Consider the following 25,807-nt stretch of genomic DNA (forward strand, 5'->3'; position numbering starts at 1 on the left):
GAGTGTTACTCATATAGAACATTTATGATATTATTGTATTATATATAACCTCATGTATTGTAGTTAGTTGCTTTGTTGCAATCAGTCACAACCGCAGCCGCAATCAAAATAACCCAGTTTTAAATTCAATGCTTATAGATATAGATGCTTATAGACCGACAGACTATATAATAAATAAATAAATATGTGCCAAAATGCCAAATATCGACCCCCCCCACATAATTGACCTGGCTGATAATCGGTATATCACTAGTGAAAATTACTTTTTAAACAAAAAACATTACAGGGGGAGAAAAAAAGAGTGAGTACAGGAGTTAAATCAGTACTTCTATTTTAAATAGTTTATTTTCTTACACAAGTATCTGTACTTCTACAGAGTGTGAGTACTTTTGTCACTTCTGCAGTCCACATCCCTTTCTCCCTCTCTTTTTAGCCTCTCCTCCCATCCCACTTTGAAGTCCTCATTCTAAGACCTTCTGGAAGCGGATCAGTCCAGCCCGTGGAATAAAAACAGAATCACTAATTAATTAAGCAGAGTCAAATCAGAAACACCGTTTGTTTGCGCGCCAGCCGTGGAAGCAGACACAACACGAGGGCTCACTTTCTTCCCGCGCCATCCGAAAGCGGATCAAAGCCGAGCTGTCTGATCATCCCCGTCGCGTCGGGAGGAGGCCGGAAATGAAAGGAGACATCCCGGGGAACTTTTTTTTTTTTTCTGGAGCTTGAGAGAGGCGGGACTCCCGCTGTTTGATCGTACGCATGAGGGGCAAATCTGTTCAATGGCAGGCTCAATATGGCGACGAGATAGCTAATGAAACGCCGGGAGGAGAAACAGTAATGTGGGACCACTGAATCCCCCCCACCCCTTTAAAGTGCATACGCCAGGAAGCCGCCGCAGGGTTGGCTGTGAGGGGCATGGTGAGGGCAATCCGACGCTCGCAGGTTGGGAACGCTGCCACACTCATCCAGCTTGGCTACTGTATTACACATATCTGCTGCCTCCTGTCCCGCTTCCAAGGCTAAAATGCATGGGGATGAGGAGGATGACTCTGGCTGTGTGGGCAGGAGAAGTCACATTTTCTTCATCTGGCGAGCAAGGGAGTTAATTCTGCTCATTTTTTATATCTTTTTCTTAGCGGCCGAGTGTAATTGCTAGCCAGTGTGCATGCAAACAACAAAGCATCTATCTTCTCGGGTTACATCTCAACTGGATTTAAACGAGACCGTTTATGCATTTTTAGGACAATAAAAACAGTTTCCAGGTGTCTTAATACCATTCTATTGAATACCCAGGGATCATCACAGTGCTGAGGACCCGGGTTCAAATTTGGCCTTGCCTGTGTGGAGTTTGCATGTTCTCCCCGTGCCTGCGTTGGTTTTCTCTGGTTTCCTCCCACATCCTAAAAGGATGCATGGTAGGTTGATTGAAGACTTTAAATTGCCTGGAGGTGTGAATGGTTGTTTGTCTATGTGTGCCCTGCCATTGGCTAGCAGCCAGTTCAGGGTGTAACCCGCCCCTTGCCCACAGTCAGCTGGTATAGGCTGCAGCACTCCCGCGACCCTAGTGAGGATAAGCAGTGCAGAAAATGGATGGATGGATGGAAAATAACAGTTATCTTAAAATGTATGACATTTGATTTAAAAACAGTGACAAAGCCCACGTGCTTTGGAGTACATACATGGTGTTATCTATTCATTCAAATTTGGCGGTTTTGGGGCCTTTTTAGTGTGTTAATGATTTAATATACCTATACCTGAAATAATATACCTATAGCTCTGTGCCAAATGTTTAATATTTGTTTACGTGCAATTTTTGCAAACAGAGCCCGAGTCTGATTTTTAAAATATTTTTTATTAATCTAAGACATTTTATTTATCTTCTTCAGAAATGAAAGTTAATTGTTCTTAAAAAGGATGTACCTGAATTATTATGCTCTATAATATCATTGTATGAGTGGCATAAAAAAAAAAAAAAAAAAAAACAATAGTATCATTTATCGTGACATTTTGGGCAAAATATATCATCCTAAAAAAATTGTTAAGCATTCCTAAAATGCTATCATGGCAGGCTAAAACATAATACACTGAGAGAGAGCAAGGGCAACGGATAACACAAATATATTGTACAAATATATGCAATATAGCAGGACCGCGAAGCAAAAAACAGTCATATAGCAAAGGATTACTGTATCTGTTCTCCGTGATGATAAGTTCCAGGGACTGATTGTTCCAAGGCTGGGACTCATTGTTTCAAGACATGCATTCTGGGACTTACATAGTCTCACGTGTAAAATGATCTATGAATAACGCCCCCCCACCCCGCCCCCCCAAAAAAATTAAATAAAAAGAAAATATATATATATATATCCATCCATCAATTTTCTGAGCCGCTTCTCCTCACTAGGGTCGCGGGAATGCTGAAGCCTATCCCAGCTATCATCGGGCAGGAGCCGGGGTACACCCTAAACTGGTTGCCAGCCAATCGCAGGGCACATACAACCAAACAACCATTCGCACTCACATGCACACCTACGGGCAATTTTTGGGATGTGGGAAGAAACCGGAGTGCCTGGAGAAAACCCACGCAGGTACGGGGAGAACATGCAAACTCCACACAGGCGGGGCCGGGGATTGAACCCGGGTCCTCAGAACTGTGAGGCTGACGCTCTAACCAGTCGTCCACCGTGCCGCCATATTTTTTTTTTTATTCAACACATTCAACATGATTCTTGCTCTGTGACTGTCTGTGAATAATTAGTCTGGAAGTGACTGGCAGAGCGAGGGAAAGGACAGTTAAACCCTTTTTTGTACAGTCTTCCAGGCAAATTGGCCAATCAGAGGCATTACATTTGCATTCACACGGCCATGGTGGCTTTTCATGTTCAGTTACTTACCTGTAGATACATGTTTGGGCCAGTGTCTGGGATTGCTACAATTGAAACTTTTTTACGTATTCTGGTCGCGGCCCCTTACACACGCCGGCATTTCAACTCTGATCATACATTGGAAGCCGTAAAATTAAAAAAGCTGGCAAAAATTAGCAGATGTTGCCATTGTTGTTGCTTTGTTCCTTGTTACTGAAAGGAAAGTAAAAACGGCTACTGGAAATGGCCCAGAAAAAATGCAGAGGAAACTCCACCCTGTGGTGTCCTATCCAATACCAGCCGTAGCGACACCCCTGATTTGGAGGAGAACTGCAGGACACTTTCAAAACAGCGCGCGTGGGTTGCGCTCGAGTGTAAAGGCAAACTACGCGAGGGACAGCCCCAGTGACGTCAGCGCGGTCGCCGTCCGCACGAGTATAAAAAAGCCTTGACTTTGAAAAGGGAAGGAGAGGGTTCCAAATCCGAGGATAATGTCACACTAGCAGGGAATCTTTGCATTGGGGGAGGGGGTAAAAGTAATGGGGACCTCATCAGCACATTGTTGGGATTTAGAGAGATGGGGGTGGACCTGGGTGATGTAAAACCTTAGCAAAAATGGGGATGTCAGCACAATACATGGCATTTTGTTCATCTTAAACATTGACATTCGGTTAAAAAACAGTATAGTATATGTTTGTTGATGGCTTACCTTCTAAGCGGTAGTGCTCATCACCTATCCGTTCAGCTTCATTTATTGAGTCCTGGAGGAGAGAGGAAAAAAACAAAACAAAAACACAAGAGTCATGCAGTATGTCAGTGAGGCTCTCATTCTAGCACATAAAAACAAACAGTGCAAATCCACAGCGTGGCATGCCGACATCTAACCACGGGCAATCTGACGTCCATACACAAACAAGGTTTTACATCAGCCCAGGAAGATAATTGCAGTGCCAGAAACGCACAACACTAGACTGGCAGTCAGCCCGAAGCTACTGCCTACACCAGGGATTGTCAAAGTTTTCGGGTCCAGGGACACCAAAAAGTACATCAGGGGTTTTCAAACTTTTTGGGTCCAGAGACCTCGTACAGGGTATACATTTTCAGAGATCCCAGTTTGACAACTACTGGTGTAGACATCAGTGGCAAACATAACTATTTCAGTGGTGCTCACTCTGTTGGTTTAATGAGATTGAAGGGGCATATGATCCCCCTGTTTTACGACGTAATGTTACGGTTCAGATATCCACATGGTTGTCCTCTGTCCGAAAAGACACCACTCACTGGCTGACAAGATCCTTTACAAGCATGCATCTACTCGCATGAAATTAGAGACCATGTTCCCATGAAGAGGTACAGTACAGCAGTATGGTTTGGAATGTAAACACTCAGACTGGTTTCCATCATAGGATGTGTATGATTCGTAAATAGCTGATGAAGCAAATCAACCAAATGTTGGCGGATCAAATAATGTTTCTGATACCATACCAAGTGTTAAGATACGGACCAATGTTAGTGATGTAGGTATACAACCAATACCAATATCAACTCATTTTGTTGACACTGTATAAAACATTAAGGTACTGTTTCTACTAAATGTTGTCAATACCATTCCAAACATTTGGGTGTTAACCAATGTTTTGATACCATAAACAATGCTGGGGTATTGGCCCATGTTTTTGATATCATACCAAATGTTTAGGTTTATGTTTTTGGGGTATGGTAGACATTGGAATCATGTTTTTCGTGCTATAACAAAAGAAGCATGGCAGAAAGCGTAATATATCTAACAGTTATCCTGGTACCCTTTAAAAATTTTCACAATTGAATGGTAAACACCAAACAAAACTGTACTGCTTGGTGGAAACTGACGCCATTTTTTGTCGACATGTTTATATGTTTAATACCAACCAAGACTTGTAAAAGCCAGGACACAAGAAAATGCATTTTTCTTGTCTTGGACCATACAAGTTGTAGTACTTTGCGTACCAGAGTGGCAATCTATTCCAGCCCTCTCTGAAGATGAAAAACAACAAAATGTCTGATGTTGTTGGTACCATACCAAACACTGGGTTATCAACTAATGTTTTTTATGCTATAACAACAGAAGTATGACAGAAAGTAAGAGTACAGATAGGTTATCCTGGTACCCTTTAAACATTTTCACAACTGAATGGTAAATAAAATACAGAACCATACCAAACAAAACTGTACTGCTTGGTGGAAACGGACGCCATTTTTTTGTCTGCTTGTTTATATGGTTAATGCCAAGACTTGACACACAAAAATGCATGTTTCTTGTCTTGCACCATACAAGTGGTATTACTTTGCGTACCAGAGTGGCAATCTATGCCAGCCTCCTCTAATACTTAAAAACAAAACAAAAAAACATTTGAATTTCAACAACAACTCTCTTTTGGCCCCATCAAAATGTTACTCTGTGCCAAGCTGTAGGTCACTGCGTTATTATTTATTTAATTTTTTAACTGTGTTTGTGTGTGTGCGCGCGTGCGCATGTTTGTACCTGTGTCGATGAGAGGCAGGAGGGGATTGATTTTTACCATGTAAAGCACTTTGTGATGCATATATTGTGTGAAAAGTGCTCAATAAATAAAGTTTGATTGATTGAAGAGCAACGACTGGTTAGCACATCTGCCTCACAGTTCTGAGGTTCAAATTCGGCCTCACCTTTGTGGAGTTTGCATGTTCTCCCCGCGCCTGTGTGGGGTTTCTCCTGTGTCCTCCCACGTTCCAATAACATGCATGGTAGGTTAATTGGCGACTCTAAATTGCCCATAGGTGTGCATGTGAGTGTGAATGATTGTTTGTCTATATGTGCCCTGCGATTTGCCGGCGACCAGTTCAGGGTGTACCCCGGCTCTCATGCTGAGTCAGCTGAGATAGGCTCCAGCACGCCCGCGACCCTATAGTGAGGATAAGCGGTATGGAAAATGGATGGATGATTGATTGAAAATTATACCACAAGGGCTACCATCCACATAAGTGTGGGTGGGAGTCCAAGGTGCCCTCTTGCAAATTTGCACTCTTGCGTGAGTGAAAAGGCCCCAAATCAGCGAATAGATGCCATTAAACGTTTTTTAAAATACTTCATAGATTTAGGTAAACTGCAGCTGATAAAGAAGATATGCACATTTAAAATATAACAAAAAGTTATGCAGTATGTCGTAAAAAATGGTGTTTTAATTGGTCAAATAGGCAGTGAGATGTAAAAATTCTCAGAGTAGTTTAACATCAGCTATAATGACGATATTCTTGTGTATTGAAACTGAATCACAAGTAAAAACGATGTTATATTTTGTCCCAGGCAGTCCTTACTTATGGAATACATTTCAGAAAAGCACCTCGTTAAGCACTCCATCACCACCTGAGTGCTTGTTTTCCTTTGTACTTTTAAACTTCACTACTTTATCAAATAACTAATTGGCTTTCATGACATTTTTGTCTTACACCAAAGACAAAAATCCATGGTCAACATTCCATTAATTCCTTCAAAACACACACACACACACACACACACACACACACACACACTAAGATTGAGCTCCCTTGGGTGTTTTTTTTCTATTTTTTTTGACGACATTTTTGTCTTGCACCAAAGACAAAATGACTCCACGATCAACATTCCACTAATTCCTCCAACACATACAAACACTAAGATCGAGCTCCCTTGGGTGTTTGTTTCTCTTTTTTTTTATAATGAATAGTGCAAAATGATTGCAGGGTAAGCCAACAACATGAGAAATAGGAGAAACAGGAATGTGCTAATTGGTTGTTGTCTGTGGTGATGGATGGAAACCATTTTATTAAGTATGCTGGGGGTGACCGCTGGAATTGTTCTGGTCAGCGTTAAAAGGGGAAATATCCCAGGCCTTTTGCTACTTTTACACACAAACATCAGTTTCTTCTCATGCACAACCCCTGAGTCCTTAAATGTGAATGGCTAAAAGAAGACAACTAACTGACTGGAAAGTGTTCTAATCTCTTACCAATTGATTCAAAAAGGCATGAATATACACATACACTGCTCGGACAAAAGTATTGGGGCATGTGGCCATTTCATTCACAGGAAGTGAAACTGTAAGAAAATATCTAACTAAGGTGGTGTCATAGTAATGTGTATGGTGACTTTTGGAAGCATGGTGTTCCTGTAGGCGCTTGGTGGAAGATTCTGACCATAATCCAACAACTCTGCACCCTCTCGGTTATCCGGGAGGGGCTCAGAGTAGAGCCGCTGCTCCTCCGCATTGAGAGGAGCCAGATGAGGTGGCTCGGGCATCTGTTTAGAATGCCTCCTGGATGCCTCCCTGGTGAGGTGTTCCGGGCACATCCCACTGGGAGGAGACCTCGGGGACGACCCAAGACACGCTGGAGAGACTACGTCTCTCGGCTTGCTTGGGAACGCCTTGGGATCCCCTCGGAAGAGCTAGAGGAAGTGCCTGGGGAGAGGGAAGTCTGGGCTTCCCTGCTGAGGCTGCTGCCCCCGCGACCTGACCTCGGATAAGCGGAAGACAATGGATGAATGGATGGAACAATTAAAGCAGCTATGAATAAGCTATTAGGGTTCTTTGTTTTATGGCAAGTCATCAAACTTTGCTGCCATGCTCCGCCCATACATAATGATGAAAATGCTGAATTTTCACAATTAGTGTTACCCATCTGTCGTGTATACAGTACGTGGTTCAATTTGGTAGCAATAACACAAAATATTTAGCATAAGTTCATCTTCACCTGGTAATTTACCCTAAAATGGCAGACTTCATGCTGGAGCGACTGGACAGGAAGTTAATCTTTGAATATCCCCTAGAAATAGCCATATTGACCCCCAAAATGGCTGCTTCAAACCAAAATGCCAGACGTCCTGTCTTTTCAGAAACTGGGTATTGAGACTTTTTTCATAGTAAATTTCATGTATCCAAGTGACAATGGCTTTGGGAGCTGAATTTTCACAACATTCAATGGGACACTTCCACCAAAATTTTCACTGCGATATTTTGCTGCCTTTCACTGGCCACGGCCATTGACCAAAAAAAATAAAATAAATTATTCTAAATTTAGCATTTCAGTCTATCCTGTACATGTAGTTAAAATTTAGTAGCAATTGGACAAAAAGTTAATCTTTGGACAACCCCTGGAAATAGCCAAATGGCCGCTTCAAACCAAAATGGTCGATTTTCTGTGTCTCTTTCGGCATGACTTTGTCGACTTTTTTTGTGTGTCTACTTATGACAGACAAGCCTACCATTTCATGCTGGTAAGTGAAACTGGCTACGGGGGCTACATTTTCAAAATATTCTGCAGACACGACCAAGCACAATTTTTGAGGGTCACAGACTCACTCATGACCAAGCATACCACTTAACTAGGATGAACATGTATGCAAATTTTGGTCATCAAAGTTTGCTGCCATGCTTGGCCGCACGTAATGACAAAAACAACATCCATCCATTTTCTGAGCCGCTTCTCCTCACTCGGGTCGCGGGCGTGCTGGAGCCTATCCCAGCTATCATCGGGCAGGAGGCTGGGTACACCCGAACTGGTTGCCAGCCAATTGCACAAAAACATCAATTATTCGCAATTTACCGTCGCCCATTTGTGCAGTAAAATGGACCACTGCATATTCAATATTTGGCAAAAGAGAATTCACCTATTATTCACAGATTTTTTTTTTTAAGAGGACCTATCCCATTATTCAGAGAAAAACCTATTTGCGACTTTCTTTAACGTGGCAAAAAAGTAAAAAAAAAATTTCATGTAAAAATACTGTCTACAATAGGTATGATATTGATTGTATTACACAGTCTCATCAAATAGATGTATACTTAGGCCTGTCACGATAATTACTATATCGATTTATCGTTCAATAAATAAAATGGACACGATAGGTTTTCCGGATTCGATAAGTTTTCAATGTTGTGGTGAGCCGGCGCTCGGCTCACACAGTGAATCGACGGAGTTGGATGTCTGTGTCATTAGCCGCTAATGATCTCATGAAACAATGGCGGCCCGATACACTCTTGCCGGTGTTGGCTCCATGTGCAGCACAGATTCAGACAACAGACACACTTCAGGGAAAGTTAACCGTTTATTATGCTCACTAGCCCGTGAGCTAAGGTCCATTCATGACAGGAATGCCTACAAAAAAAAATTATCCCAAAGGGAAATTGGCTTTTATGGCTACATTTTGAAAATATGCCTATGCCCATAGGCCTATTGAGACAATTTTTGGAGCAGCATCCCGACTAGATTTTCACCAAGGTGACAATGCCTGCACAATTTGGTGAGTTTTTGAGTAAAAGAAAGCCCTCAAAATGGTAATTTAGTTGGCCTCCGAATAACGTTTTAACCACGCTCAAGTTGGGGGTCCAAGTGCATAGATCATTTTACACTTGAGACTATGTGAGTCCAGGGATACAAATGTTAACGAAACAATGAGTCCCAGCCCTGGAACAATGAGTCCCTGCAACTTATCAAGTTATACAGATACAGTAATCCTCCGCTACACTATGGTTCTTCCTTCGATATTGCAGAATTTTATTTATTTATTTATTTGTAGCGCTTTTATACTGTTTGTACAATATTTTTGTATTATCCATTGCTCTTGCTCTCTCTCAATATATGTTTAGGCCTGCCACGATAGAATTTGTTTTAGAATAATATATTTTCCAAATGTTGTCTTCCTTTGTCAATCATTTTCTGATCTTTCTCCGTCTTTCACTCAATTGACACGCGCTCTCTCTCCTTGTTTCTGGTCTCCACGCAGTCAGTGATTTCAGCGATTACTCCTTGTGATGCAGATTTCATTAGCTGAAAGGGTGGCAAAACTCACATGTGATTGGTCAGTACAGTTCATCAATACCGTAAAGCCTGTAATATGTTGCAGCGCTTAAAATAGAAGTACTGCATATGTAGTGAATCATAACCTCTCTTTTTTGGTTCAGGTGTGGTACCGTTTGGGACTGCTTCTAGGTCCAGACATGGACCTCCGTTTTAAATTATGTCGCCACAATCGAGCGAGCCAGAGCGGGCTATTAAGCTCCTTAACACACTAGCGACCGTAATAAATAGTTAACTTTCCCTAAAATGTCCCAGTTGTTTGCATCTACAGAGTCAGAGGTGTTATAACAACAATGACAATTTATCGAGTTGTGTCTATTGTATTTATGCAACAATAACTCGCCCTTCCTCTGATTGGCTAGCATCAACAGACGACTTATACTTTTAGTGGATAATTATTCGCTGAAGCACTTTAACAACACACACGCATACGTAGGTAAGCAATGCTGTGCAACGGGAGACACAGATTCACCATGCTTTACGTCCCTGATCATTTTTGTGCCCCTCAGACGCGGTACGCACATCAAACAAGATCCCTGCAAGTGTATGGGTTAAAACATCCTCCTGTTTGGTTCACTTGTGATACTGCATATTTAGCATCTCATGGTACTTAATTATGATGGGTTTTTTTTCTTTTAGAGAGGAGTAGTTAGAGAAATTTAAAAGACTTGGCGACCAGAAAGTGGCCTCTGGCACCATACAGACTTTGGCACTGCAGACGTGGACTGACTATAATTTTTTTTCCCTGTGTTTGAAAGCAATAGGCTACGTTAAAATATACCTAATATGTACTTGTATGTGATTGTGGGAAAGTCCCACAAGGCCTCTTTGGTCTATGCGCTTTCTGTCTCGAAAGCCGCCACACAAGCTGACAATTTATGCGGCCAACGACAGCTCCCCCTGATTAAGCGGCAGGCCCCCGGTCGAGGCAGGACTCTGGAAATGCGGCAACGGCGGCTACTGGCGCTCCTTCAACACCCGGAAAAAAATCTCATTAAGGTTGTGAGTGTGTGCTTCCTGCTCGGCTCCTCACCCGGCGCAAGGAAACACCTTCGGGAGTGCGGTATTTTTCTGTCACTGTGCCAAAATATTGTGGCGAACCGCAACGATAGATAGTCTTTCAGCAGAGCGCAGCCCACAGCCGACGCTGAACTGCTCAAAAAGTATTTGCCTGTTAGCAGGCTGCTTACTGGTTCACATAGAATGATAACCAGATAGGTTTTGCCCTTAAGACTCAAGGGGTAATTGCTTAAAGATGATTTCAGAAGCCCACAGGTATTCCATCTTCACAACCCACAAAAAAACTATTTGTCAAGCAATAACGTCCGTCATTTGTTAGTTTGAGCTTTGTCTTTGGCGCATGGAGGCGAAGACGACGCCACAGAGGGAAGCGAGCCGGCATCCAAGTGAAGCTCCGCAAGAGAGGATACAAATTGGCTTTTCCGTCGATCCAGCTCGTGAATCTACGCTCCCTACCCAACAAAATGGACGAGCTACATCTTCTAATAAAGACCAGTAAAGACTTCGGACGTTCCGCCGCCATGTGCTTTACGGTGACTTGGCTTTGTGAGGCTGTACCCGATGGTACCGTCATGCTTCCCGGTTTCCATCTTCACCGGACAGAATCATCGCGAAAAACAAAAGGCGGCGGGATATGCTTCTATATCAACGAAAAATGGTGTACGGACGTCACGGAGCTCAGCACACACTGCAGCCCGCATTTAGAGTCGCTGGGGTCTACATTGCACCTCAAGCTAACACGAACCGCTAATGCTCGCAGAACAAGTACACGAAATTGAAAAAAAAAAACACCCAGACTCACCCCTTATTCTTCTCGGGGACTTTAACAAAGCTAAACTCTACACGAACTCCCTAAATACAAGCAGCACATCGACTGTCCTACCAGGGAAAATAACATTTTAGACCACTGCTATACTACGCTAAATAACACATACGGTGCCAAACCTCGTGCAGCACTGGGCTCGTCTGATCACTGCTTAATTCACTTAATACCCACATACAGGCAAGAACTTAAATGCGCGAAGCCTACAGTGAAAACAGTCAAAAAGTGGACCAATGAAGCAAAGACAAAACTTCAAAGCTGTTTAGACTGCACAGACTGGAGTGTCTTTGAAAATGTAGCTGGTAGCCTGGATTAATATACGGACACTGTCACATCCTATATTAGTTTCTGTGAGGATGTGTGTGTACCAACAAAGTCATTTCGCACATTCAATAACAACAAGCCGTGGTTCACTGCCAAACTTAAGCAACTTTGCCAAGCTAAGGAAGGCGCATATCAGAGCGGGGACAGGGCCCTGTGTAATAACCAGCTGACTAAAGAAATTAACATTGCAAAGAGAAACTATGCAGCAAAGTAGGAAAAACAGTTTAGCGCTAACGAGTCTAAATCAGTCTGGCATGCATTGCAATCGCTGACCAATTACAAGCGACGATCCCCCCAAGCTGAGAACAATAGCACACTAGCGACTTGAATACCTTCTACTGCAGATTTGAAAAGGACACTTTCACACCTGGCGGCACGGTGGACGACTGGTTAGAGCATCTGCTTGAGTGTGTTGTCACATTACTGTGGGGCCAATTATATATTACTCGTGCACTCACTGTAGTAGTCTCGCCACGCTGCACTATTTGCATATCTGTTGTTGACCAATACTGCCCACTCATGCCAGAGTAGCATCTGCTCCATTTGCACACTGACTGAGGAGTATCTGCAACATTTGCACAATCAACATTGTCCCAGATTATCGCACTACTCGCTTATGTATGCCCTGCGATTGGCTGGCAACCAGTTCAGGGTGTACTCCGCCTCCTGCCCAAAGATAGCTGGGATAGGCTCCAGGACGCCCGCGATCCTTGTGACGATAAGCGGCTTGGAAAATGGATGGATGGACTTTCACACCCCACACCCACCCAGCCACAATCACACCTCTGACTTCTGCATTAACCATCCACGAACAGGATGTGAGATGCATCTTCAAACAATAAAAGATTAACAAAGCGGCAGACTCAGACCATGTGTCCACATCCTGCCTCAAAGTCTGCGCGGACAAGTTCGCTCCAGTCTTCATAAAGATCTTCAATAGATCTCTGGAACTGTGTGAAGTACCATCCTGTTTCAAACGCTCCACCATCATTCCAGTTCCCTAGAAACCTATAATCCCGGGTCTAAACGACTACAGGCCTGTCGCCTTGACATCTGTGGTCATGAAGTCCTTTGAACGTCTCGGGCTGGACCACCTCAAGAGCGTCACAGGTCCCCTGCTGGACCCCCTGCAGTTTGCCTACCGAGCGAACAAGTCTGCGGATGATGCAGTCAACATGGGACTCCACTTCATCCTAGCACCCCAAGGTTGTGTCCTCTCTCCGCTGCTCTTTTCTCTCTACACGAACGACTGCGCCTCAAAGCACCCGGCTGTCAAACCTGACATTTGCAGATGACACCACTGTCATCAGCCTCATCAAAGACGGCGATGAGTCTGCATACCGACAGGAAGTGGAACGGCTGGAGCTGTGGTGCGGCCGACACAACCTGGAGCTCAACACGCTCAAGACTGTAGAGATGATCGTGGACTTCAGGAGGCATCCTTCACCATAGCTGCCCCTTATGCTGTCCAGCTGCCTTTTGTCAACTGTCGAGACATTCAAGTTCCTGGGAATTACAGTCTCTCAGGACCTGAAGTGGGCGATCAACATCAACTCAGTCCTCAAAAAGGCCCAGCAGAGGATGTACTTCCTGCGACTTCTGGGAAAGCACGGCCTTCCACAGGAGCTGCTGAGGCAGTTCTACACAGCGGTCATCGAATCGGTCCTGTGTTCTTCCATCACAGTCTGGTTTTGTGCTGCTACAAAAAAGGACAAACTCCAACGGACAATCAAAACCTGCTGAAAAGATTGTCCCCCCTACCCACCCTTGAAGACTTGTATGCTGCCAGAATTAAAACAAGAGCGTGCAAAATCCTCTCTAACTTTCACTAATAAGACGGGCTAAACTTAGCTCATCCTGGACATAAAAAGATCTTAGTCTCTCAATCGTATCACTTCAACATATGTCCTTGACACCAATTACTACTTACCTATTAGCAAGGGCATTGGCGACATCTTGTGGCATCTTAGGGCTTTCCAGGAAGAGCACAAAAATATGCCGGGAGGCAAATAGGTGAGTTTTTCAGCGAGGACAGGTTCCACATAAAAAAAACTTGAATAATTGATTTAATGAATACTGAACTGCAGGGGTTCATTGTATATGAATCTGTAATGAAGAAAACACCAGTGTGCCATTGTGATTGTGGACAAAGCTCTTCTCCAGCCGCAGTACTGAAGTAAAATAGCAATACAAAAACTGCTAAATAGTGTCAAAGTGTAGTATTACACCGGGGGGGGGGGGGGGCAAATAAGAAATTTCCAGAGAGGAAATACCTCTCCCCTTCTGCCATCCTCGGGTGTAAGTTGAGGTGCTTTCAAAAGGCCAAGAACACGAAACAGCACCCATCATCCCAATTTACATTGTGAAAACAAAAACAAACCACCATCATTAAACACTGCAGGGTCTTTTGCTTTCCCACCCCCGGAGTGCTCCTGAGATGAAGCCAAGATAGAGGGTTGTTGATATGAGCTAGAGCAGTTCGACTTGGCCATCAAAGGGGATCCATTTTCCACACATGAAATAACGATCTCGGATAAACACATTGCAAAGCAAAGCTGACACAAGCTGTGCACGGAGGGAGGGAAGACTGATCGTTATGGCAAATAAATGTCTCCATGTTGCTCCACAGTCCGAAAGATAAATCTCTTATTGACACTTATTACTGTGCGTTGAACTGGATACTAGGTACGTGTCAAAGTTGATAAAAAGCAAAGACAGGTAGAAAGGCAGAGCCAAGAAGAAGACAATTTTTTTTGTATGCATTTGATAAGAAGGTCTTTGAAGTAGAGTAAATTTTCATGACAACATGATTTGCCAGGTGGATGTTTCGGTTTTACACAAACCTCACCTATTTTATTGCCGCTGCTGCCTGTCATTCTTTGTTGAAGGGCAAAAGAAAGCACTACATCCTGCATGACTGCTGTGCAAGGACAACCCAAAAATTCAAAGGGTCTCGACTGACATCTTAATTAAAATGCTCACAATCAAATTGTTTTGTCCCAAATAAGCCAATTAGACCCTTGGTTTTCCCCAATTCCTTATACAGGAGGTCCTTGCTGTAAGGTGGATACGATGTTTCGAAGCTGAACTCGTTTGCGCAATTGCGAGGGCATGCATGATGAACTACAGTATAGCAGGGGTACACTGCACAATGAGTGTGGTTCTATACCTACTCCATGTGTAAAGTGCCCTGAGACAACTTCTATTGTAATTTGGCACTATATACTGGAAATAAAATGTAATTGAACTACCATGGTAGGTTAATTGAAGACTAAATTGTCCATAGGTGTGAATGTGAATAACTGTTTGTCTATATATTGCCTGCAATTGGCTAGCAACCAGTTCAAGGTGTACCCCACCTCTCACCCAGAGTCAGCTGAGATTGGTGCCAGCATACCCACGACCCTAGTGAGGATTCGCGGTATGGAAAATGGATGCGTGGATGGCTGGATGGATAACCTTGTTTAAAAAACCAGAAGCTCAGAGAGATATCTGGTTATCAAAAAATTATTAATTTATTATAATGCATTTTCTTTCACAGTTTACAACAGTTCCCAATTTCCTCTATTGTGGGGCCACTGCCAAATGTGGCTTGCGTTACCACAATGAGCCAGAGCGGAGACAAGAACTACTGCTAGTCCTGAGTATGAAAAAACGCGTGTATGCATAAAGAGTAAAGTGGAGGACACATTCCACGTCAACAACTTCACTGAAAATTTTTTTGTGCTGCTTATCAGAAGATAATGTTGCTGAAATTGGTAACTAACGCAAACATGTGTTAACACTGCAGCGCTGCTTAGCTTTTGGCTTTGCCATGAAGTGCTTCCAAATTCCGGCCTCGTTAGAAATCGGGGGATCTTCACAAAACCCAGATGCCCAGTCATTAGAGACTTGAGTGTGGGAGCGGGATTATAAAAATTAGCCAGCCTGTTATGTCACAATCCGGCAAAATTCAAAACATTTCATTCTCAGGCACATTTTTGGAAATAGGCACCTGACAAAAGAATCACTGGGTTGTTTAATTTCACATTTGATGGGTGGGCAGGAACTTCAGATACTATTTGTAAAACAAACAATTCAAAAGTCAACTTTCCATAACATGAATGGGAACAATGCTCAAACATCGTAGGTAAAGTAACATTAACTTTGAGACCAAACAGTAATCAAAACCCGCAAAAGCTATGCTCCCCTGTCTGGCAACCAGGCACCTTGCATTGTCCACTTTTCCTCAAGGAAGACCACCACATCAATTAAACACGGCATGCTCAATACATTAATGATCCTCGAAGTGAGCCCAAAGAAGATCGCCGAGTGGCGTTTGGCCATCCGAGACAGACACCTTCTCTCAGGCAGATTTTGCGGTCCCACGCTTGACATCCCCTCCGTCACGGCACACCCACAGGAAGCAAATTATAGCCACGGAGTCGGCGTCCGTTGGCAGGCAGGCAGCTCGGAGGAAACTGCACTGTGGCTGGCTGCACATGCCAGAAGGGTTACCATATTGACACAGGTCGGTTGACAAGATTCTCCACGCAGACCCACACACAGAGGAGACGTTTGAAGTCAGACATGGGGTTCAGCATGTTTGCGTAGGTTTATGTTGTGGACACGTTCATATATGTACAGTAAACCCCTGAAAATATCGACACAATATTGATCAGTTTATACAAGTTAAATTTTTTCTGTGACCAAGCTTGTACCTTAATTTACTCGTATATCAAATCAATATTTGCCATAGAAACCTTGACAGGAACTTCCCTATCTAACCTGGTAGTTTGAGTTCACAGTGTTTCTACTGAAACAAAAACTACCAGGGTACAGAAGGTACCTCAAGGATTATTTAGTCCCTCCTGTGCCTCAGTCTTCTACCAGGAACTCTTGACAACCAGGAACTCTTAAGGGGGTGGATCGGCTGTGCTGACAAACGCTGATTGTTTGACAGACGTCTGTATTGTCACATCGTTTGGTTATCTTTTACATTCACGAGCTGCTATTACTGGATGAATGCAGCGTTACGCAAAGCTCGGAATAGGAGGATTAAAACACATTGAAAACCAAAACTTCAAATAATTTTTCTGCTGAACTGCACGTGGAGGAGGAGGAGCAGGCTGGAGAAACTCTGTGCTCGCCGAATTGGCGGACAACCCGCCGCCTGATCGCCGAGAGTTCGCTTTCATTGCCAGGATGAAACCTGGCAATGACAAGGCAAGTTTATCCTTTGATTCTTTCTGATAAGTCTTGTAAGAATTCTAACATATCACCTGATGTTGTGTTTGATAATGATCCATCTTTTGGAATAACTGTTGCCAAAAAGCCCACAAAAAGCCAAAGAAAAAGCAACCAGTCCTTTGATGCTCACTAACTTGAGGTCTCTGAGTGAATTATTAGCGGAGCTTTATGGCGCTTATTTCAGCGCCTGGCAAACATGCTGTTCTGGAGTAATCTCCCACCCACTCGCCTCCCCGCTCCCCCTTTTTTGTGTTTCGTGTGTGAAGTTGGCCAACACTTGAATGAACCATTAAGAAAACTTTTACACTTGCAAAGATAAACTTGTATTCTAGTTCTTTTACAAGTCAGTTAGCCCCTGGGAGTTATTTATGAACCCCACCTGTTGGCTCAAGGTAGGTGCCACATTAACGCTTGAAAAACATACAAGCGCTGCAATTAACATTTATCAGATTAACATTTATCAGATTACCAAAGCGCTATAACGGCAGGATGGTGGAGCAGGGGGTGATACAATAAGTCAAGATCATGAGTCAAACCGCATGATTCCGCCTGCAACATATTTAGATGAACCACTACCCTGCCTTCATGCACAAGACAGAGTAACAGAAGCATCTTTCATAGGCATTAAAAATATTATCTGCATAAACAGTAAAGAGATTGGTGAACTCAACAGAATTCACTATATTGATGTTACTGTGACTACTGGAGCGGCATTTTTAAAATTATTTGAATTATTTGTCAATTATTAAATACATTTAAATACCGTATTTTCACGACCATAAGGCGCACTTAAAAGTCTTAAATTGTCTCCAAAATGAACGGGACGCTTTATAATGCGGCGCGCCTTATGTGTGCACCGAGTTCCAAAATCTATAAATGTTGTTGTGTGATGAGCGCTCCGCTTGACTGACTGGGAGCATTTCCCACCTCTTTATTGAAAGGCATTTACAGTTATTTGAGCCATCTGATTTCCTATTCAAAAATATGATTTTTTTTTTTTTTATGTTTGTATGTGACATACTGTAGGCAGCGCTTTTAGGCAGAAAACTAATTGGATCTGAATTGTAAGCCCCCCTCTGGTGGTTACTATCAACTTTCAATATGCCTTGACGGCATGAAGGAGTAGAAAACTACACAACATAACCCTGTTGACCATTTTGCATGAAACTTTGTTTTCTTTCAAAGGCAGCCCGTTCAGGCAGCAAATTTAATTGGCCAGAATAAAGAAAGCCCCTCTGCTAGTTCCTACCCAGTGGTGACTTCTTTCTGAAATGCTTCGATTGTATCAAGACATAGCAAACCATAACATAATGACGTTGATCATCCCGCGTCATATATTGCTTTCTCTCAAAAGCAATGTGCTCAGGCAGAAACCTTAATGGGCTATGATGATAAGTGCCTTCTGCTGGTAGCTGCCAAGTGGTAAATTCCGATATATACCTCCATTGCATTAAACTATCCAACATAAACACTGATCATCCTGCATCAAACTTTGCTATCGATGGTGACTTCCGAATTGTCTTGACTGCAACTCAACTCAACTCTCTCTCTCCAAGCCAGCCTGTTCGAGCAGAAATATAAATGGGCCAGAACTATTAGCCTCTCCAAGGAAAACACTAGTGTGTGATGCAACTACCGGTAGTGAAAAATGTAGATTTAAAAAATATATTTTTTTTTAATAAATATTCTCCAGCAAACGTTTTTTTTCCCCTCAAAGACAACTCGTTGATGCAGCAAACTGTGATTCTGCATGACACAGAACGCCAGGAGTTTGGAAGAGCAAAGCGACAGACTGTCACTTGGCCCTAAACTACAGGTGCCCCCACGCCTGCCAAAAGTGACAAATTACAAAATCGCAGCCCTCTGAATATTCACAATTAAACCAACTTCCAAAAGAATGATGAAAAGAAAAGAAAAAAACTGGGAGGGCGAAACGACACGTCGTATTTCCACAAGCTTCTTTGGATGCGCTAGGATTTCGTCACGTGTCCTCGAAAGGAAGTGAGTCATCTCTGGAACCATCCTGTTGCGAGACGCCACACTTACACGTGTCACACTCACTAATGGAAAGCAGGACGGATTATAACAGCCCAGACAACTCTGTGGCAGCCAGCCTGCCTCCCTGATGTTAAGTGTCGCTGAGCTCGCTTAGACGAGTCTGGAGGGTCCTCACAATTAGTCAGATGTCTGACGCCGGAGTCGAGTGCCACAATGAGAACGTTTTGCCTTAACGGCACCGGGGAAGTGACAGGTACTTCAACCTTTCAGCACACCAGACAGATGAAAGGAAATAGTTGGTTGACTTGTCAGTGTCAACGTCAAAGGATTTTCTCTTTAAACGCTTACTTATTCATCACAAGAAAGACGGCTCCTCTTTAAAACTCATATTTTTTTTACTTGAGTGTCACGGTTTAACTATGCACAACGAATGGGAATAATAATTAACTGATCATTAAGACTTTGCTTGATTGTGCACATTTGGCATGACCTACATCTATAAAGACCTACGCTCCTGGTATTGAATCTCTTCAGATCTGAATCAGGCCTCTTCCATATGTGAATAAAAGTCTGCTACGTGTCTGATATATCCCAATGCTACTGCAAAGTAAACGCACAGATCAGATACAGTATAACCCGTCAATGCCAGCTTGATGCCATCAAAATACACAAAATGGTTGCCAAAACAACAAAAGCAAAAGAAATTGTAAAACTAAACTACAGCGAAATCATAAACAGTTAAAAATGGTCTAAATATGCTACATGAGAGATGTGTCCATCAGTAAGTAAGCAAAATAATTGCAGACAGCAGCTAATGTAAAAATGTGGCGGTTATCCTTATTTAAATCAGTGTGGGGAGCAAATATCAGCTAAGGCCAACGAAACGCTATGTAACATTTAATATTTGTATTATTCATGTAATACTAAGTCACTGATGGTGTAGTGGTACCTTACTTCGGTGCAGGCAGCGTGGGTTCAGTTCCCACTCAGTGATGGTGTGTGTGTGCTTGCGTGCGTGGGTGAGTGTGTGAGTGCGAATGGTTGTGGTTCAGGGTGTAGTCCGCCTTTCGCCCGAAGGCAGCTGGGATAGGCTCCAGCACCCCGTGACCCTGAACAGGATAAGTGGTGTTGAGAACTGATGGATGGATGTAATACTGTTTACTTTATGGAGTTCAGTGTGCATCAAAAACCAAACATCATCCTGTTAATTACTTATCAAGGAAATTTTGTCATCTTAGGATGTATTTATACAGTACGTCCAAGTGCCCAATTCCAATATAATGGCTGTATACGATTTTTTTTTTTTTTTTTTTTTTTTTTACTGTCTGAAGCTGATATTGCGCAGATGCCCAAATGTAAACGATAACTCCACAAGTGTCAACACCAGGTGGTGACAGCAGCACATATATACAGTGCATATCAGTGAAACCCCAGAAGTTGTACAGTTTCTAATTCAGGCTGAATTTTCGAAAGAAATACGTCTCATACAGCATCTTCAGAGACTTCAGCCCTGTAAACATCGACAGGATAAAATCAACACAGTGTTTTTGAGTTTTTCAGTGATAAAAAATGTGAAGATGATCACAGAACCAGAAAGGGAATTTATTGCGACCTCAAAAAACTGCACAATTTTCTCTGTGCTTGCTGCTCAGTACAAGACTATGTCAACAATAATTGCAAAAGAACAAAATGTACACCGTAAAGTCAGCTACGTTTAGAGTTCATGTGAAACAACTAGTATCCGTCATTCATTGAAGTTCAGTCCGCGTTTCCGATGTTAATCAAATTATCAATTGACTGTTAACATGTTCCCTTAAACATTGACTGTACAAGTGCTCCTCCGTTTCCAACGGAGTTCTGGTCATACAGGGCGGCAAGGTAACCCAAATTCGTACATCAGAACGCTTCATCTATCACTAAACTATGCTAACGCAAGTCATAATTACAGTAAATAATTATGTAAAAAAGACTTGTAGCCCATAAATGTAAAACAATCTAACAAAAAACATTACGTACCGCAGTATTGGAACACTATTACGCTGCTGCACAAACTTAAGTTCATAACCTCAAAACCTAAACTGAGGAAATAGCTAATAGTGTGTCAGAATGGACTGTTTTCGACTGTTCCACTGTAAATACATAACAGTAATAGGATCCATTGAGGCAGCATGTGATCTGATGCGATAAAATGTGTTAAATGATAACCGCAATTTACTACTCGCTCGTCTTATCTTAACTCACATTTCACACACCTTGTAAACCTCTTAAGTGTTCATATTCAACAAATCAGCGCCAACTTGGCAAAAGTCCCCCCCCCCCACAGCGTCCACATTCATGTTGAGTGTAAGACTTCCTGCCAGCCGCCACCTCTATAAACATCCCTCACATCTGACCTTTTAACGGCGCACCTAAAATATCTAATTACAAAGAGAGCCCAAGATAGGCAAGCAAACGCTGGCGTCAGAAATAGACACTGGAACTACTTTATGCGAATGCACCCATTTGCGAGAGGCGCATTTCTATTCAGAGCCAGCCTGGAATTAATGGCTTGTCTATAATGAACTTGGAGCACTGCATATGACTGAAAGATGCAACATGTCATTAAATTACACGCACATTTCTTCAGGGTCCCGAAGACAAACCTTTTAAAGTTGCTCAGTAGCGGCCTCTGGAAAGTAAAAAAAAAAATGCAGCCTCAGACACCATTTTTAACAGATCGACATGAAATCCATGTGTGGTTATCTCTATCATTACAGGACATGAAAAACTCTGAAGGACCCATGCCATGAAAAATGGGGTGCAAGGGCCCATTCATTGCTGCTTTTATATATATTAAGATAATATTAAATATATTTTATAATATTAAGATTAATCTTAACGATGACTTCACAGAGAAAGTATCTAAACCTATGGGGGTTGAGTTGGAAGTCTGTAGTATATTGTGTAAAACCAGAGGCAATTACATGCTAGCTTTAAAGATAACTATAGACTACCGTGTAAAAATGTGACTTGGGAAGACCACCCTGACATGAATAGGAGTTATTTTCTTTATTTCAAATACAGAATGTGTTTGTACTTGATACAGAATCATGATTCAAGAGTAAAATTAACATAGATTAAATCAGTGGTGGGCAGTGAGTTTCGAACCTGGGCCTTCAGTGACCAAATCCACCTCTTAATAACACCATCATGTCGCAAAATAATGTACAAAAAAGCTGTCCAGTACATGTATACTACAGAAATGCAAACACAAAAGGCATGAAAAAGGTGGCCAAAAAAAAAAAAAAAAAACATTGGCTACCAATGGCTGGCTACCAAGCCTCATAGGTGATCCCCCGGGCCCCCGCAGAGAATGTTTTTTATTTTAACATAAATTAACCAATCAGGAAGCCTCTGAAGAGTACAATAAGGCAAAATCAACAAATTTTCTTCACGCAGAAAAACATTTATTTACACCGCTCAAGTACATGTTGATGTACAAATTTAACATTAAAATTAAATAAAATTTGGCTGGCTGGTGGGAGGCTAAGGTTAGGGCCGCATTGTGTGTGTAGGTCTGTGTGTGCGTTATGATTTTGTGTTACCTTGGTTCAGAAAATGGATGGATGGATATTATTTTTGATATAAGTGATTATCTGTAAGTGTTGAAAGGACCCTCTTGTAAATTAGATGATGCATCCCAACAGGCTATCATTGAAATAAATAAATACACGTTCATAAATAAATAATGCACAATATAAAATGATTTTTTTATATAAAGGCACCGAGCGTTCCCCAAACCTTTTACCATCTTTGACCATTTTCATGTAACGGCAAGTTTGGTTACTTACACCATAGAGATAAATAACCACGCTTTTACGATATACATGATTCACACACGCCGGCCGTATTCTGACATGTGTTAAGACAGTATCGTAAAGTGTAATATGTTGGTTGGAGCGTGTTGCCTTTCTTTTTGGATGAATAAAGTCAGGCCACAGTCAATGTTGGATGGTATTAGGGATGTTGGATGGTATTAGGGAGAATCAGTATTTTGTTATGGGAATCACTTGAATGCTGAGTCATTCTGGCCGCAACACTGAGTACAAATTTCTTAGATGAATTCAATAAAATAAACACGATGTCAAAACTGAAAAAACTGCACGTCCACATAGAACAGTCGTCCAACCTCTCTGTTTCCGGGTACTACTGCCAGTGAATGCTTGGTGCATGCTATTTTATTACACCCCCTGGCTACCAAGCCTCATAGGTGAAAGCTCTCTTTGCGTCCAGTGACAACGCATTATAAGTCACTAATCATCGCCTCCATGGCATCGTGTTATCACCAAGGGAGGACAAGGGGAAAGAACATTAAATAGCGTGGTACCCAACTGTCCTTTCCCCAACGTCCATCTCCCTTGCTTCCCGCACATGCCTCCTGTTACCTTCACGGACCCCCCTGACAATCGGAAACCACAGACTTAGGAACAATATGCAGGGTTGCTACAACAGGCTTTTTCAAAAGGTCAAAATTTGCCTCTATATATGGAGTAAAGTGTTTTAAATTTTAGGTTAAAAAAGCAACAAATTAGACAGTGATTTAGTACTTAGTGAAACTTTTATTAAAATTATTGCTCCACAAATCTTAGCAATTGCTACATGAAAATAATTTTGTATAGCAATAAATGCTGTACAAAATTTTGAGTATTTCAAACCCTGAGTGTCTGTTGTCGAATACATACAGATACATCCAGAATGTCTCCATTATCCAGTACCATCTAGCTCCACATCACTCCTCAACTCCTCCAGGCCACTTTGCAGACACTCAGCTCAGGTCCCCCCGTCAACCGTCCAGTCATAGAGCACCACTGTAGGCAGTCCACCATCTCCGACATTTACGCAGCTGTTGCAAGAGTGCTGCCGATTAAGGCACTAAAATAACAAGTGGCGACAGTCAAACAGCACCGACATTCTCCGCATCAGAAACGGTGCTACTGCCGACCCGAACAAACGGGGGCGGGGTGGCAATTGGAAATTTCGGGAAAACTCCAGAACGGCCGGTCCATTCCAGGCAGACCTTCTGAGTAGGATAATTCCTATATAGTTTCCAATACACACAGCTATCTTTTAACAAAACATAAATTACAGATTACTACTCAACAAATGTAAGACGATTTATAGGTTAGCCTTATGTCAACAAAGCTGACACAAGGCAACCTGATTGTCCCGGCCGCCGACTGGAGTACCGCTAGAGATTATAGCCTGCAGCCTGTACCATGTGTTTATGATTCTTGACTTGGTCGGACCCTTTCTGTTGTGCTGTGCGCGGTGTGATCAACTATTGTTGTTCAGCAGCAGACAAACCCTAAACGGCCTTTGTGTATTGAGATCATAACTGTTGTTATTATTATTATTAGCAGCAGCAGCAGCAGCAGGGATGAAGGTCACGAGCATAGGGCTTATTGAGGGACTGGGTGACCCCATGGTGGCAGTGAGGAGGTGGTGCTGGTCTTTGAGGAGGAGGAGGCGGAAGATGTGGTGGTCTTATTGGGGAAGAAGGAGGAGAATAGAACAGGAAGCAGCAATAACCAGACCAGTAGATGCTGTGAGAAAGGAAGCCGTACTGGGTAGGCAATTCTATCATGCATACAGTGTATACAGCAAAAATGATGAGACCTAAAATCACAGTCACTGCTTACTGGTTGGTATTCGGGGCTTTGTTGCAAAGCAGGGTAAACAAAACAAAAACTCGGTATTCGGTTGTGTGCACTGGGGGCCTCTCCATCTAAATTCCCGGGCTCAATTTTGGGCCCAGTACGTCCATGTGCTCACCCGGCTGAAAACAGTCCACCACAGATCCACTCGAGGGACAACAAACACTAAATGACTGAGGATGAGGAATTTGAACAATTCCACGAGCTATCTAAAACACCTCAAAACAAGTTGAAGGTAACCACGATGCATCCATCAATTGTTCCTGATACTCAAGATGTTGGGGATTAAGGATCATTGGGAAATCAGTTTAATGTGTGGAATGTATGAGTTGTTGATTCCTTCTCGACAAGTTTGCTGTACAAAGTAGAACATGACGTCTACTATAGGAACATGGGGTCAATATCCTTTGAATGCAACCCTTCATCACTGGTAAAGACAACTTGAGTAGGAGGGGATGAATTCAAAGGTCTTTGTAGTCGCCCATAGGGTCACGGTCCTCTCTGGGCACCCGTGGAGCATAAACACTCCAGTAGAGGATGGTCTGTTTGTCTTTTCTCACCTCCAAAACATTCCCCTACAGCACACAATTCAAACATGGTGGCACAGGAAGAGACGAGGAGACCCTCTGGAAGCGCCATCACAATGCTCTGTTTACCTTCGCTTGATCACCGGTGCTCTCTCACACAAAGAGGATAAATACTGAAGCTGTGTTTACAGAACCTTCAGAGTGCATGCACGGAGCCTCCCACGTCCCTTTAAGAGTAGGGATTCATCAACTGTGCTACTTTTCTGTGCTGGTGTGTGCGGAGGGTGGGCGCACAAACTCTGTCGGGATGTTGAAGAAGGTGTGTGGCAGTAAAATAAAATACATTTACAATAAAAGCTTTTCTGCCATTTTTATTTGGGGGGGGGGGGTGAAGCCTGTTGGAATGTCTCATGCGGTACGTAACTTAAAACGTTCACAAAAAACACTTTTCAGATTATTTTGAAGTTATGTGCGGGT

General features: G+C 42.7%; 1 protein-coding gene across 1 annotated transcript in view; it reads right to left on the minus strand.

Moving 5' to 3' along the window:
* nkd1 (NKD inhibitor of WNT signaling pathway 1) overlaps positions 1-25,807 on the minus strand; it is a 63,836-nt gene that overhangs the window by 14,653 nt on the left and 23,376 nt on the right. Inside the window, exon 4 of the mRNA XM_061701909.1 lies at positions 3,574-3,625. Coding sequence (XP_061557893.1) covers positions 3,574-3,625 — 52 coding nt within the window. The remainder of the gene's footprint in view (positions 1-3,573; positions 3,626-25,807) is intronic.

This window comes from Phycodurus eques, chromosome 2 (assembly GCF_024500275.1).
Source record: "Phycodurus eques isolate BA_2022a chromosome 2, UOR_Pequ_1.1, whole genome shotgun sequence".
NCBI lineage: Eukaryota > Metazoa > Chordata > Actinopteri > Syngnathiformes > Syngnathidae > Phycodurus > Phycodurus eques.